This window comes from Marmota marmota, unplaced genomic scaffold (assembly GCF_001458135.2).
Source record: "Marmota marmota marmota unplaced genomic scaffold, marMar, whole genome shotgun sequence".
Lineage (NCBI taxonomy): Eukaryota > Metazoa > Chordata > Mammalia > Rodentia > Sciuridae > Marmota > Marmota marmota.
Genome location: NW_026000327.1, coordinates 437,268 through 454,401, shown reverse-complemented (window position 1 = coordinate 454,401; position 17,134 = coordinate 437,268). Strand labels below are relative to the sequence as shown.

The following is a 17,134-nucleotide window of genomic DNA, read 5'->3' as shown; positions in this document are numbered from 1 at the left end:
AAGAGGCTAATGAGGGAAAATGAGTATGTACTTTATAAAAACTACAAAACCTGACCATATGTTTAGGAAATAAAAGTATTACCATACTTATTAATTAAAAGATGCACCTAGATAAAGTCACTAAGAGACTACTGTGGTAAGACTGTATTTTCAATCAACAAAGTTAAAATTCATAACTCATATGATTTACCAAAAATTATTAACCCTTTTAAAATTTTAGGTATCATCTCATAACTTATGTTATCTTTTAGCCCACTTATATAAATTCTCAAGAATACATTCTATTCCATCAATCCTGGCAACTTATTTTCAGAAAAATCTTAACATATTCTATGTCTCCTATTCTAAATAAGCTAGCCAGTAGCCAGTAGTTTTATAGTGATGGATATTGAAAACTTCAGTTTTGATAAGCCTTGCAACCAATTTTAAGTTTTAAACAACCTTCCACTTCCTAAAAATACTCTCTTTTGCCTCTATTTTAGTTTGCTACAAGCTAACATCCCCACTTTTGTTAAAGGTATCCCAATGAAGGCTGGGGTTGTGGCTCAGTGGTAGTGCTCCCCAGGCATGTGTGAGGCACTGGGTTCAATTCTCAGCACCATATATAAATAAATAAAACAAAGATCCATTGACAACTAAAATAATATTAAAAAAAAAAAAAAAGCAACCCAATGGGAGAAAAACAAGTATCCCTCTCAAACAAGTAACTCTCTCAAAAACACACATTAGCTTACGGGCTAAGAACAGATTAAATACACATAATACTTCTTAAATATTAAAATGATTACAAAACATCAACAATGTATTTGTAATGTGCAATTCTGAAAAAAAGAAAACCATCAAAATCAAGTTAAATGTAAGTATTACTAAAACAACCTCATTGAATTTTGATCTTTTAAAAAGCATAAGTAAAAAAGAGAAAAAGAAATAAAACAAGAAAATTAAAAAGAAATTGAGGAACGTGCTATATATATATAGTTATTTGTTCTTTCACCTCAAAATCTTTCTTTATCTTTTCCAAATAAGGAATTTAAAACACATTGGGAATATTTTGGCCACAGGACATAAAATTTCAGAGATAAGAAGAATAAATTCAAGAAATCTATACAACATGGTGACTAATATGGTAATAACAATTATTATTTTCTTGAAAATTGCTAAGAAAGTAGATTTTAAGTGTTCTCAAACTCACCACATAAAAAATTGATACATACATGGTAATGTAAATGTTAATTACTTTGTTTTAGCAATTTCACAAATATACATTACCAAAATCTTTCCAGAAAACAATTTGATATTATGCATTAAAAAGCTTATACAAATATTAGACATAATGCCAATAATACTTGAAGATACGAAAATAATTATGGATATGGGAAAAACTTAGCAAGGTATGTCAATACAGTAATCTTAACAGTACACACATATACAAAAAAATGCACAATAATATTTTGCATAATAGAATGATAAACAGGAATTATGTTTTAAAATGTTAATGTAGACTCTAAACATAAAGATTTAGATATAAAAATATTAGTATGCTCCTATAAGTCTTTTAAAAAAATACATAAAATAGTAGCAGAAACAAAGTAAACTCCAATTTTTAATTTTGAAAATTTTTATACTGCAGAATAGTCTAGTAGGATTTTTATCAAAATGTTTGCTTCTCTGGCTGGGGTTGTAGCTCAGTGGTAGAGCACTTGCCTAGCATGTGTGAGAGGCACTAAGTTCAATTCTCAGCACCAGATATGAATAAATAAAATAAAGGTCCATCAAAAACTAAAAACAATTCTTTTCAATGCTTGCTTCTCTTTAATAAAGGGCCACTGAAGCTTTCATATTACATTTCTCAAATATTGGCATGCATGCGGCCCAGGTTCGATCCTTAGCACCACATACAAACAAAGATGTTGTGTCCGCCAAAAACTAAAAAATATTTAAAAAACCCAAAAAACAGTTACAATGCTCAATGAAGGAAATCCATATAGACTACCATCCTTCATGTTCATCATTCTTCATTTTCCTGTTATTACTAAATTATAGCAAATACTAAAAAATCATTCCTCATCAAAAGAAATACAGGATTAAATTCCCATTAAACCTCAGCTATAAAAATTTCATTACCAGATTAATACATAATCTTGTCTTATGTGGTTTGTTTAAAATTATCTTACTAATATAAATTTTACATACATATATATATAATGTTGACTCATTATCACTGAACTCTCTTGGCCAACAGCATTATAACTAATAAAATTTGATATTATAAGTAATATAGAATAATATATTACTTATAACATACATATATATATCCATAAGGCACACCCTCTTTTGTTTTTTGTTTTGTTTTCCATTTCTTCTTTCTTTTTGGCTGTTCTTGGGAACTGTGATGGAAATATTAAGTTTCGTTTTTTCCTTATGTAGTACTGGTAATGGAACCCAGGTGGTTAAGCATGCTAAATAAGCACTCAACCACAGAGCTACAACCTTAGCCTCCAACTCTAATCCACTTTTAATAGTCCACTCTTCTTCCCACTAACCATATTTGCTGAAGTGTCATAATGTTACCAACAAAATGTTTATTTCCATCAAAAACTTATAAAATATTAAGCCAGACACTGTGGCACAACCTATAAACCAAGTGGCTGGGGAGGTTGAGGCAGGAGGATAACAAGTTCAAAGCCAGCAACTCAGTAAGCCCCAGTCTCTAAATAATATACAAAAGAGTGCTGGGGGTGTAGCTCAGTGGTTGAGCGTCCCTAGGTTTAATCCCTAGTATCAAAAAACAAAAAAAGTTATAAAATATTTTTGCTTATAAGACAGTTTTGTATGTTTGTTTACTAGGAATATTGCTATGAAGGAACAAATGTTTGAAGTGGTTTTTAGCTTCTTAAATGAACAATGGATCAGGCACCATGATACACATCTTAGTCCCAGCTACTCAGGAGGCTGAGAAGGCAAGATCACAAGCTTAAGGCCAATATAGGTAACATAGGGAGATCCTGTCTCCAAAAAAAAAAAAAAGAGCCCGGGACAGAGCTCAGAGATAGTATATAGTTCCCTAGCATGCAACTACTGAACCTGAGTTCAATCACCAATATACACATACAAACATATCATCTGATACTATAAATAAAAGACCTTAAATAATTATTTCAAGGTATGTATTTTCACCTATTTCTAAAAAACAAATGTGTTTTATGTAAAATCCAAGCTCAGAAGAAATTATGAATCCCTATTAGTCTATAATAATAAGATTATGATACAAACTTTTAAATTTTTCTAAATTTTTGAGAGGGGCATACTGAGGAGAGCACTTGGCCAGTGAGCCACATCCCCCACCCTATTTTATATTTTACTTAGAGACAGGGTCTCACTGAGTAGCAGCACCTCGCTTTTACTGAGAGGAGCTTTGAACTTTCGATCCTTCTGCTTCAGCCTAGCCACTGGAATTACAGGCAGCTGGAATTATGGGCATGTGCCACTATGCCCAGATAAAATGGAAAAAAAATTTTTTTAATATTCTTTAGTTGTTGATGTACCTTTATTATTTATTTATATGTGGTGCTGAGGATCGAACTCAGTTCCTCACATATGCCAGGCAAGTGCTCTGCCACTGAGCCATAGCCCCAGCCCCCAAATGGAAATTTTTTTAAAGTCAATCTACATTTGTTTTGTGTAGGTGTGTGGTGCTAGGAACTGAACCCAGGGCCTTGTGCATGCAAGGCAAGCACTCTACCAACTGAGTTGTACCATCAGCTGCCCAAAATTTCTACATTTGCACACACAGACAAAAATATTGAGGGCTGGGGATGTGGCTCAAGTGGTAGCCACCTGTCTCACATGTCTGAGGCACTGGATTCGATTCTCAACACCACATAAAAATAAAATAAAAATATTATGTCCACCTACAACTAAAGAATAAATAATAAAAAATATATATTGAATTTGTTCTCTTTCTACTATGATAAAAGAACATAAATTTTCACAAGGACAAACAAAGAGCAACAGACACGTAGGATATTATGTAAATTTTGCTGAATCATCAGGTTTGTTAAATAATTACATTGAGGTACAAAAAAATTCACATTTCTATCTACTCTTTTTTCTCATTTCTTATTAAGTTATGAGCTACTTAGAAGAGAGTAAGAAGACAGTAGGAAGTGGCCTTGGTTAAAAAAAACAAAACCATTACAATTACATGATGCAAACATAAATCAAGCAAAAAAATGGAAGATAAAAAAATATCATTACCTTTTGAATAATCTTCCAATAAGAGGTTGAAGTGACCTAATTGACAAAAGAAATCAGACTCCACTTTTCCTTCAGCTTTTAATATTAAAGATTCGTAGCAGTGAACAGCCTAGAAATGAAAAATATAAACATTTTTAAAACAATAAAACCCTAGATAGCATTTCCTTCCTGAAAGAAAGCATACATGTTACAATTACTAAAGAAATCAAACTCAATCAATAAATGTCATTTTCTATCAAAAACATGGGATGAAGTAACACATTACTCTTAAATAAAACAGCTTTTCCGGTATTAATGGAGCCAGAAGTCATGATGTAAGTGACTTCCCATCTAAACAAAGAACTGCCCAATAAAACAGTCTAGAAACACCTTAATAACTTTTTATAAATGTAGCAAATCTAAATTGTTACTTAAGTCCTTGTCCATACAGCAAAACTACTTTCAGATACTGAAAGAACTTTACTAAAAACTCAGTAGACACTAGCTATATGTAATATTTGAATATTTGAAATATGGTGACTCAAATTGAGATGAGCTGTAAATGAAATGTCATACAAATATTCCAAAGATTTCATATAAAAAACTCAATAATTTGATGATCATAGTAAAATATTTATAAAATTTTAAATTACAAATATAACTCACATTTGTGATTTGCAATGCACTGTTCTCAGAGTTGCTATGGACTAATAGCAACTACCATTTGTATTCATCAGCTATAATTTGTCAGAAACTATATCACCTTCTAGAATAACATAAATCTTTGTTTTAAAACATACCTTTCTCTTCATTTATTTCAAGCTCCAACACTACATGCCCCCATACATATAGGTACAGTCTCATACTTTTTTTTTTTTTTTTTCAACAGAGAAAAGTAATTCTTAAAGAACCACATGTGGGGCTGGGGATGTGGCTCATGGGATAGCGCACTCGTCTGGCATGCATACGGGCCCAGGTTCGATCCTCAGCACCACATTAAAATAAATAAATAAAAATACTGTGCCCAACTACAAATAAAAAAAAAAAAAAGTCTGAAGAACCACATGTTCAGGCTGGGGATATAACTCAGTTGGTAGAGTGCTTGCTTCACATGCACAAAGCCCTGGGTTTGATCTCCAATGCAACAAAAGAAAAAAATTAAACATAAGTTTTATCTTCAAAGGGACTACTAACATGGGAAATGCATGATTTCTTAGATCTAAGAACACTTTAAGAAAGACTCCCAGCTGTGATGCCTCTAAAAAACCATCTAAGATAAACTATCCCATAAAGGAACAAAGATAATATCCTATTACTATCCAAATATTTTATCTTACTCAGAAGAGTCTGTTGAGATAATAGGTTGTTAGAGTTCTCATATAAAATGCCTTCATTTTTTCCTCCTTTGAATAAAAAACACACTTCAAACAAAAAGCTTGTAAGTACCTAATTCAATATATAATTCCTCAATAAGTTTAAAGACCCTCTCTAGTCCTGGAAAACTCAACCATCCGTAAGAGTAAAATTTAAATTTAAAAAAGAACTGAGCGGAGCTGGAGTTATAGCTCAGTAGTAGTTTGCTTGCCTGTGAGGCACTGGGCTTGATCCTCAGCATCACATAAAAATAAACAAATAAATAAAGGTATTGTGTCCATCCAGAACTTAAAAAAAAAAAAAAAAAGATAAATATGCAATGTGGGTCTGGAGTCCTAGCATCTCATGAAAATAAAGTAGGAGGATAACTTGAGTCAAAGAGTTTAAAAATCAGCTTGCACAACATTAGAGTCTCCCATTTAAAAAATTTAAATTCAGTTAGCAGTTTTCAGTCTCTTCTACTCTATCTACCTGGAGAACATATTTAGTACCAAATCACCATAACTAAAAATAATTAAAAGGCTGAATTTACTTTTAAATAATTTAGACATATATAATAAGTGTTTGTTTTGTTTTTTGACAAATAAAATTTATTATGGTTGTTCTAGCAAATTGAACATATTCTTAAGACTATATTAATCCATTTTGGCTCTATCCAGTCGTAGGGGAAGGCCTCAGAAATAAATGTGACAATGAAATTTCACTTGCTTCATACTCTAAGCAACTTTCTCTTTTCTCAAATCACCACAATAATGCATTATTTACTAACAAGATCATGACAAATTCCTCAGATATATCAGAAATAAAAATAAAAACTACTTTCAAGTAATCAAGTTTTTCTTATCAGTCTTGGGTTATTAAAGAGTACTAATTCCAATCCCTCTTTCCAGAACTCTAGAAGCATATTTACAGGTACTGAGAAAAATAATAACAAATAACAAAAACTAAAAACAATGCAAGTTTTTTTCTTTGTAAGATGAAGAACAGTTAAGGGATCAGTTAAGAAACTAATGCAAGCCAGGCCCAGATGTCCACACTAGTAACTCCAGTGACTCAGGAGGCTGAGGCAGGAGGATCTGAGTTGAAAGCCAGCCTCAGTAACAGGGAGATGCTAGCAACTCAGTGAGACCCTGTCTCTAAATAAAATACAAAATAGGGCTGGGGATGTGGCTTAATGGTCAGTTTAATCCCCAGTACCAAAAACAAAAAACAAAAATTATTGCAAGATAGGCACAATGGTATACTCCTATAATCCTGTTAACTCAGCAAGCTGAGATGAGGATCACACATTGGAAGCCAGCCTCAGCAACTTGGCAAGATCCTAAACAATTTAGCAAGAACATGTCTCAAAAAGTAAGAACAAAGAGGGAGCTGTTTGAGGATACAGCTCAAAGGTAAACTGCCCCTGGGTTAAATCCCCAGTACCAAAAAATAATAATAATAATTTTAAAAAGTGTTGGGAATATAGCTCAGTGGTTCTGGGTTGATCCACAGCAGCACAAAAAGCAAACAAAAAACTAATACTGAATAATGGGGGCGGGGATTAATAATATACAGAAAAAGCACATAAGGGACTCTTCTAATCTTTAAAAAAAAGTTCAACTGTGCTTACACTAGAAAAGCAAATCCCAAAAGGCAAGCAATGACTTGTTTCTAATAACAAAACTAATAGCAATAAGAAGTAAATATGACACTCTCATTTGTTCTTTTATTTTTTTAAATATTGATTTTTTTTTTTTTATTTGTAGTTGGGCACAGTATTTTTATTTATTTATTTTTAATGTGGTGCTAAGGACCAAACCTAGGGCCTCGCATGTGCTAGGCGAGTGTTCTACCACTGAGCCACAACCCCAGCCCTCTCATCTATTTTTACTGAGGATGATGTAGGACTGATGAGGCTGGACACACGGAATTAGCAGGAAGTAGGTTTATGAGCTGTAGGGCTCAAGAGCGACTATCACCTAAAAATTTCTGGACCATAAGTCTGGGAATTCTTTGAACTTTATACCCAGTGGGAGAAGGAATTTAAAAGTTCACTGAAATTTAAAAAAGGGCTTTTTTATTCCAATTTTTTAGAGTAGACAGAGGTTTCAAAAGTCTTTACCACAGAAAGCAGAAGTAACAATTCTTGTACGAAAATTTAGCTTTTGCGAGCCAGAGTAAACACAGAGCCCCCACAAATAGTAAATTCCAAATCATAATGAGTTCTTTGCAGAAATTTTTGCTGATATTCTGTTAATAAGAATAAATATGGGGAGGATTTCTGAAGAAACTTAATTAAGATTGGTGGGTGGAGGATGGGGCATCACTAAAGGATACAAACTGATATAAACATGAAATACAAATGAACCTATCTCTGTTCCATTACTGCATTCCTAAAAATATTTCTATGTGCCAAATTCTATATAAGAAAATTGTTAAAAGAAAAATATAAAAACTAAGATTTCTCAAACACTATTTAAACTGACATTAAAAAGGAATACTAAGCGACTGGGGTTTTAGCTCAGGAACACATCATTTGCCTCCTACATGTGAGACACTGGGTTCGGTCCTTAGCACCAATAAATACATAAATAAACGAAATAAAGATATCGGGTTCATCTATAACAAAAAAAAAATTTTTTTAAAGAATACTATATAGGGACTGGGGTTGTAGCTCAGTGGTAGATCATTTGCCTTGCATGCATGAGGCACTGAGTTCGAATCTCAGGACCACATTAAAAAATAAATAAATAAAGATATTGTGACTATCTACAACTAAAAAATATTTTTTTTTAAAAAAAAGAATACTGGGACTGGGGATGTGACTCAAGCAGTAGCGCGCTTGTCTAGCATATGCGGGGCACTGGGTTCGATCCTTAGCACCACATAAAATAAAATAAAGATGTTATGTCCACCAAAAACTGAAAAATAAATACTTAAAAAAATTTTTTAAAAAGAATACTTTATAATCTTTAAGAACATGGAATCAATCTCTAAGCATTAAGAAAGTTTTCTAAGACACTAAGAAAAAAGTGAATATGATTTTATACTAATTTTATACCTTTAAAAATCTCTTTTAAAAACAAAGGCTAAGGGTTGGGGTTGTGGCTCAGTGGTACAGCATGTGCCTAGCATATGAGGCACTGGGTTCAATTCTCAGCACCGCAGATAAATAAATAAAGTAAAACAACTAACAAATAAAATTAAACAAACAAAAGCCAAGATGGGCACTGTGGCACACACCTGTAATCCCAGATACTTTGGAGGCTGAAGTAGGAGGATTGTACATTCAAAGCCAGTCCCACCAAGTTAGTGAGGCCCTAAGCAAGTCAGTGAGATCCTATTCTGAATAAAATACAAAACAGGGCTGGGGCTGTGAGATCCTGATTTCAATCAGCAGTGCCCCCCACCCCCAGCAAGTAAATAAATAAATAAATGGCTAGCGAGGCCAGGAGGTGCCCACCTGTAATGCAGCAGCTCAAGAGGCTAAGGCAGGAGGATTTTGAGTTCAAAGCCTGTCTCAGCAATTTAGTGGGGCCCTGAGCAATTCAGCAAGACCTTGTCTCAAAATAAAATACAAAAAAGGCCTGGGAATGTGGCTCAGTGGTCAAGCACCCCTGGGTTCCATTCCTGGTACTTTAAAGTACTAAGATTTGATCAAAATCAAACAGACAAAAAAAATTATATCACTTTTAAAAAACTGATACAATTCTATCACAATGACACAAGTCTATAATCCCATCTACTGGGAGGCTGACGTACAAGGGCTACAAATCTGAGATCAGACTTAGTAACTTAGCAAGACCCTCTCTAAAAAATATAAAATAAAATAATTATACTAATGAAATGAAAATGAAGTAGAAATTAAAGACAGGAAAAACTGTTACACATGCCACTGAATTAATTTACCATCTATATAGAGGCACATATCTTACCAACATAATAGCCAAATTGTGTTGATTTAGATCTTGTTTTTTAGCTGAACATTGACACTTTTATTTGAAAATCCAACAGACTGTATTTTACTGCCCTGTAATACTCAAGCAAAAACTGTTATTTTGGAAAAAAAATTTATAAAGGACTAAAGTAGTTCAGTAGACGAACAACCCTGAGCTTACACACACACACACACACACACACACACACACACACATACACACAGCAGGAGCCATTCATTAACATCAGAATATAAAGTATGATAATGGATTGAAATGCAAAAAAAAAGAAAAAGAAAAAAAGCCTGCAAACTCCATTTTGATATACAGTGTAAGCCTACAAATAAGTTTATCACCTGAGTAACAAAATGTCATGTCATACATAACAATTTCACTAGTTTATAAATAATGGCAGTGTGTTTGACTATAAAAAGAGCTGAGAACTTTATGAAAAAGTAAACCAAACCTAGAAAACTGCCTGTTTATATATAGTTTTGAATAGTGCCTATGTCTTAAGATTTATGTGATTAATGTGGCACAATTTTAAAGAAATATTTTAGATTAAGACTTTTTTGGTAAAATATATAAATAATTGTTAAGACAGCCTCTTTCCAAGGAATCTTTTTCTTTCTTTCTTTTTTTTTTTTTTTTGCACTTTTAATGCATCAAATAAAAGTTCTAATTCCTAAATAACAACACATTTGGGGCTGGGGAATGTGGCTCAAGCGGTAGCACGCTTGCCTGGCATGCATGCCTGGGTTCCATCCTCAGCACCACATACAAACAAAGATGTTGTGTCCGCCGAAAAACTAATAAATAAATAAAATTCTCTTTAAAAAAAAAAAGAAACACATTACATTGTTTCTATGGTTGCTTCTGTAACTCAAATATCAATCTCCTTAAGAACTGAAAAAGAATAAATGAAATGAATCTGGTAAAAGTCATCAAATAGAAAACATACACAATGTAAATCACCTTAAATACTATTATTGATATATTTCAGAACAAAAATAAAACACTTTTGAAATCACTTTAATGTTTTCTCCTATCATTTACACGATTAATTCCTGAAAAATTCATGTTTTAATAAATTTAAAGTTCTGTCATTACCTCCAAAGCTTTTAAACACCTACTCTAAAAAATAGACCCCCTATTTTACTGTTGAATAGTAAACAAACTATAATTTCTCTATTCATCTTTCTACTAATAATTCTAGTACCAAAATAAAGACCACCAAAGGGACAAAGAGCAAAAGCATTCCTGAGCCTCAACTCATAGTCTGACAGCCAGTAGATAGTGGTTTGTTTCTTTTTCCTTCTGTTATCCCACTTTGACTTATAGCTTCTGAGGTAATGAAAGTTTGGCATGAATCTTACCCACCCACCTTAAACAATCTTATCGGCTTCAGAGACCAGGTGTACCATAGGATCAGGATGCTCTTGCCATGACTGTCAAGAATAAACAAGATTAATGGATAAAAACTCCTGAGGAGTCATCAAATAGCATACCTGCCATGATCTGTGTTCTCTTACGTTTCCCAGTTACATGTTTTTTTTTTCCCTGAGTAAAATCATAATTTTATTTTAAAATTATTTCCCCCTCATGTTTTATTGGTGTATTACAATTACTTATAATATTGTCATGCATTATTATATGCACATGATATAAAAATATAATTTGGTCAATACTATTTCCCCTTTCCCTCCACACCTCCTTACTTTGGTCACCCTGTCCTCTACCCTCTACTCTATGGGTCTCCTGCTTTGAGTTTAATAATATTTTTCCCTACCCCTACCTTTCTTTTCCTTTCTCCTCTCTAGCTTCCACAATTGAGAGAAAACATTCAACCACTGCCTTTCTTATTTTGGCTTACCTCACTTAACATAATGCTCTCAAGCTCCATCCATTTTCCTGTAAGGGATATAATTTCATTTTTCTTTATGGCTGAATAACTGCCTATTTTAAACTGTGTTGCTATAAATATAAGCATGCACATATCACTGCAGTATGCTGATTTTAGTTCTTTTGGTTACAAACCAGGGAGAAATATAGCTAGGTTATATGATGTTTCCCATTCTTGGACTTCTGAATAATTTACATACTGATTTTCATCACATCTCTGTGTTATCTTAATTGCTACAGCAATTAATTCCTATCACAAGGCAGGGATGTTCATATAGGACACAACATCAATACGAAAAACTAACATTTGGCTCCTAATAGAATTTCAATGTTTTGTTTGTTTGTTTTTTGAACAAGGGTTCAAAAAATTGAACAAGGGGACCCAGCAACTGAGCCATATCCCCAGCCCAATTTGTATTTTATTTAGAGACAAGGTCTCACTGAGTTTTGCTTAGCACCTTGATTTTGCTGATGCTGGCTTTGAACTCACAATCCTCCTGCTCAGCCTCCATAGCCACTGGGATTACAGGTGTTAACTGTACCCAGCAAGGAATTCAATGCTTTTAAAAAACACTGCTCTTTCGGGCTGGAGATATAACTCAGTTGGTAGAGTGCTTGCTTGCATGCACAAGTGCACAAGGCCCTGGGTTTGATCCCCAGCAACAAAAAAAGGAAAAACAGAACAAAATACTGCTCTCAAAAATTTTCACTTAAGGGCTGGGGTTGTGGCTCATGCATGCTCGCCTAGCATGCATGAGGCACTGGCTTCAATCCTCAGCACCACATAAAGTAAAATAAAGACACTGTGTCTACCTATAAGTAAAAACTAAATATATTTTTTTAATTTTTTTCACTTAATTACTCAAACATGAAAAATTTACATTAAGTATAAATTCTCAGTATTAAAGATCACATGCAATTTCAAATATATGCTTAAGCAACCTCTGCCCACTTTTTAAAAAAATATTATTAAAAATCATTACAGGAGCTGGGGATGTGGCTCAAGCTGTAGCGCGCTTGCCTGCCATGCGTGCGGCCAGGGTTCGATCCTCAGCACCACATAACAAACAAAGATGCTGTGTCCGCCGAAAACTAACAAATAAATATTAAAAAAATTAAAAAAAAAAAAAAAAAAAAAATCATTACATATGACCAGGCATGGTAGTCCATACCTATAATCCCAGCAGCTTGAGAGGCTGAGGCAGGAGGATTGCAAGTTTAAAGCCAGCCTCAATAACTTAGTGAGGCACTAAGTAACTCAGTGAGACCCTGACTTAAATAAAATACAAAAAGAGACTGGAGATGTGGCTCAGTAGTGAAGTGCCTCTGGATTCCATCCCCAGTTTAAAAAAACAAAACAAACAAAAAAACATATTACTAACATATATTATAATTTAGAACTCCTAATATCATAAGGTAAATATTAATCCCATGGAAACACTCATAAGTAGCATTTATTTTTAAGTATGGATCATCAATATGTATGATAAGACCTTTTCCCCCAATGTTTTCGAACACTATCAATTGCAAGCAACTTCATAAACTCCAAGTTAAATCAGAAATAAATATTCCAAAATACAATCCAAGTTAAATTAGAAGTGACCATCTTTGTGAAGGCTCAGGAATCCAAAGAGATAACTACACGCAGAACACCCGCCCCCCGCTTTTTATTAGTACTGGAGCCTAAATGCAGGGCCTCACATATGCTAGGCAATCACCCTATTACTAGACTGCAATCCCAGACCCAGACATTTTTATTTTTCTTTGAGACAATCTCAGTAAATTGCCCAGGCTAGCTTCAAACTTGTGGTCCTTGTGCCTCAATCCCCCAGATCCCAACATCATTTATTTTCCCCCCCAATAATTCAATTTAACTTAAAGAATATTAAAGGGGCTGGGATGTGGCTCAGTAGTAGAGAGCTCACCTTGCATGTGTGCAGCCCTGGGATCTATCCTCAGCATCACATAAAAAATAAATAAATAAAACAAAGGTATAAAAAATAGCTTTAAAAAAAAAAAAAAGAATATTAAAGCCAGTCACAATTTGCCAGTAGTTTTCATGGATAGGTTTTTCACTTCCACAGTATTTAACAATCATATTCAACAATCAAATGAAATGAATTTTTAGGAAAAAAAGTATCACATCACTGATTTTTGGTCATTATTTGCAATCAAAACAAAAATTTAAAAATAGATTATAGGGGTTGGGAATATAGCTCAGTTGGTAGAATGCTTACCTCACATGCATAGGCCCCTGGGTTCAATCCCCAGCACCACAGGGGGAAAAAAATAGATTACAGATTAAAAAAAAACTTAAGACTATGCTAAACCAAACTACATATTAAAATCCATGCAAGTTAAATCTCCATTTTAAAAAATGGCACCCGATCGGATACTATTCAACCATAAAGAATAAGAAAATCTGACATTTGCAGCACCATGGATGGAACTGGAAATCATTATACTCAATGAAGTAAATCAGGCACAGAAAGACGTGGACATAGCTAACTTATGTGGAATTCAAACAAGTTGTTTTCAAAAAAGGGGAGAGTAAACTGACCTTATTAGAGACCTGGAAAAGAAAGGACCCAGGAGGGATGGGGAACATTGATAAATGGATACAAAGTTACAGTTTCACAGAAGCAAGAAATTTCAGGTACAATTACATGGTATTATGCCTACAGAAAAAGGGAATTACTTCGATTTCAAAAAGCCAAAAGAACTTTGAAAGTTTCATCATTGAGAAATGAAAATTTTTGAAGATAGAGATATTTTAATTTGACTTAAATATTACCAAATACATGAATACATGTATTAAATATTACCCGTAATTCGTACAACTTTAATGTATCTGTGTTTAAAAACCCTTTATTAAGCTGGACAAAGTGGCATACAGCTATAATCGCAGCTACTTTTAAGGTTGATGCAAGAAGATCCTGAGTTCAAAGCCAGCCTCAGAAATTTAGTAAGGCCCTATGCAACTTAGTGAGACACTGTCTGTGAAAGAAAACACATAAAAAGGGCTGGGGATGTGGCTCCGTGGTTAAGTGCCCCTGGATTCAATCCCAGATACAAAAAAATAAAAAATTTAAAAAAAAATCCTTAAGAAAAAAATTAGCATGAGGACCTGGGTTCAAATCCCCCCCAGGGGAGGGGGGTTGAAACTAGTGTTTCTTTCATTTGAGGCAACAAACTGTCAAGTTCATAATTTCTGATTTCAACCAAATACGAGAAAAATGTAATGGATGCAGCATTTATTATATGTAGCATTTTTTGTACAGTCCTACGTTCATCTTATCAAGTGACAGGATATAATTCATTTTAAATAATTAAGTTTGATCAGGTCATAAACTGGCTTAAAAGTAAGGTTCTATGGAGTGTACCCAACAGTCTACAAGAAGTAACTAAATGTGTCAAACGATAAATATATAGTAGGTTTAAGAATGTTACTTTGAAAAGACACCGATAATTCCCCTTTCAAATAATGAATTTGTGCCAGGCAATTTATTATATCTTTTCGCTAAGATTTTCCTGTTTATATCTCCTCCCGCCACGAAAACAATTCCTTCTTCATTTCTCCTCCCACTATTTCCCGCCATCTTGGCTGATAGGAGCAGCCATTAACTAAATGACAGTGCCAACTTTTCACACAAACAAGGAAATGTCTTCGGTCTCTAAAACCCAGGCATCAAGACTTCTAGGCCAAAAAACCAACCCCCCCCCCACACACACACACACACAGACAACATTCTCAGCACTATTTCTGATGGCAAAATACTAAAAAGAGTAAGTACATCATTTATGTTTCAGTCAAACATAATGACAATGAGGGTAGATCCAGTTCCAATGCAAACTCCTGAACGCAAAAAATTATGTGAATTTAATCCTTAGGAGTCAAAGTAATACAAGAAAGCATAAAACGTGCGATTAAATCAGACATAACAAGCTAGGAGCCAAACGCGGATTTAATTTTAAAAAGAAAAAAAAAAAGTAGGACGACAGGGAAATAGTAAATTTTCAGAAGTCTGCAAAATTGACCAACTTTGAGCCAACATTCAGAAATCATAGGCTTAACCAAAAAGGTCTAAAACACCAGCAATGCTAACGAGTCTGTTAAGCCAGGCCACAAAGAACAGGCGCAAACTATAAAGATTTTGGACAGCTAGAGAGCAATATGATCGGGCAAGAGGACAGCAAAAGTGATAAATAGTTTTTCAAATGCCCCTTGGCCACTGCTGTTGTCTGCAACGAAAGATGGCTAGAACAGCGCGAGACGCAATTACAAGGACTAGCAAAACGCAGGGCAAAAAGATCGTGTAGACAGTTGTGTTCGCGTAGTTGCCCTACCTTGCCCAGTAGGGTTTTCATACTGGCGCCATCTTCGCGAAGACTCAGGAACCCGAAGAGGCGACTGTAGGAAGAAACACACGTGTCTTGTTAAAGCTCTCGGAGAAACACTGACCCGTCCCTTCCCGAAACCGAGGCCCGGAAAGCAGCAAGGGCTGGGTGAATGCCAAGACGAGGTGACCTCCCGTCGCCACCGGAGTCAAGCTGCATTTGGGCCCTTCTGGAGAGTGGCATCAACCGGTGAGTAGTCAACCTGCCCGTGACCACGGTCCGTACCTGTCCAATCCACCGAGCGCCTCCCTCTCCTGCACTGTCAAGGTGAGGGACTCCTCTTCGCTCTCGCCGCTCTCTTTTTCCGCCGCCATTTTCTTTTCCTCATCACCAAATGTAGCCGCGGCAGTAGCAAGCGACAATGCACAGGATTTCATGGAAACGCCGCAAATTTGTAACTCCCACGTTGACGCCCACTCACCACCGTGTTCAGAGCTTCAAATGGTGATCTCAAACACAGCTTGAGACTAAGCAACTTTATAGCGATCGCAGACAGTCGCGACCTGAAACTCCAAAGCACAGGCGAAAACTGCAGATGCAGGGGCTACAAGGCTCCGCTACCAGATCACATCACGAGGCAGGTGGTGACCAGAAGAACACAAAAGCTCACAATGCTGGACAGCCCAAGAGAAATTCTTAGAATTACAAACTTAGCCGGTACCAACACAAAGTTGTTGTAATAGTGTCACAAGGTAAACCCCACGCAACTGTCGTGACCTCTCTCCACAACCAACCAGGCTCACCAATAGAGGTGACCGGCTTGCATCACATGACTTTTGTTGACTTACGTCAGCGATGGTGCCACTAAACTTGCTAGTTGCCGAACTCAGCCGTTCAGAAATACTAAGATCCAGGGAAGAGAACACACACCAACTTGGGTAGGTGGGTTATGGTCACATCTGTCCGCAAAAAGGTAGTCTTCGGAATGAAACAACCTTTAGATTGCTCGAGTTAAATTAACTCGAACTAGTAAATTTACTAGTACAAAGAATGGAAGGTCCGGGTGGTGTCTGTCCTTCGGTAGCCACCTAGGTCTCGCGAGGAAAAAGGAGGTGGTAGAAGGAGCGAGATAAAACATCTCCCGCGGTGCACTCAAATGCAGCGCAAGGACGTTTTCCTGCCTGGTTGCACCAAGCCCATCCACGCCTTGTGGTGCGGGATCACCTCACACTGAAGAGGATCTTGTTACATACTGACGTCCAGAAGACAAAAATTTTACACCGCAGGAAGAGTCTTCTCGCTAAGTGACCGCAGATTGCCGAACTTCTCACCGCTGCACACTTACTTGTTCTCCCTACCTTTTCACT

At 35.4% G+C, this 17,134-nt stretch overlaps 1 protein-coding gene across 7 annotated transcripts in view; it reads right to left on the bottom strand.

Annotated features, from left to right (window-relative positions):
• LOC107158750 (lysine-specific demethylase 6A) overlaps nt 1-16,918 on the bottom strand; it is a 190,552-nt gene extending 173,634 nt beyond the window's left edge. For 4 of the 7 annotated variants that reach the window (XR_007345077.1, XR_007345078.1, XM_015505245.2 and 1 more), the window contains exons 1-3: nt 16,053-16,916; nt 15,777-15,840; nt 4,258-4,366 (exon numbers count right to left, since the gene is read on the bottom strand). Coding sequence is in view for 5 of the 7 variants with exons in the window: in XM_015505245.2 (XP_015360731.1) it covers nt 4,258-4,366; nt 15,777-15,840; nt 16,053-16,204 (325 nt within the window). In the remaining 2 variants the exon portion in view is untranslated. Of the gene's footprint in view, nt 1-4,257; nt 4,367-15,776; nt 15,841-16,052 lie in introns of all 7 variants that reach the window. The other 3 variants (XM_048797399.1, XM_048797397.1, XM_015505246.2) reach the window with 3 other exon arrangements.
• Nucleotides 16,919-17,134: the final 216 nt, after the last annotated feature.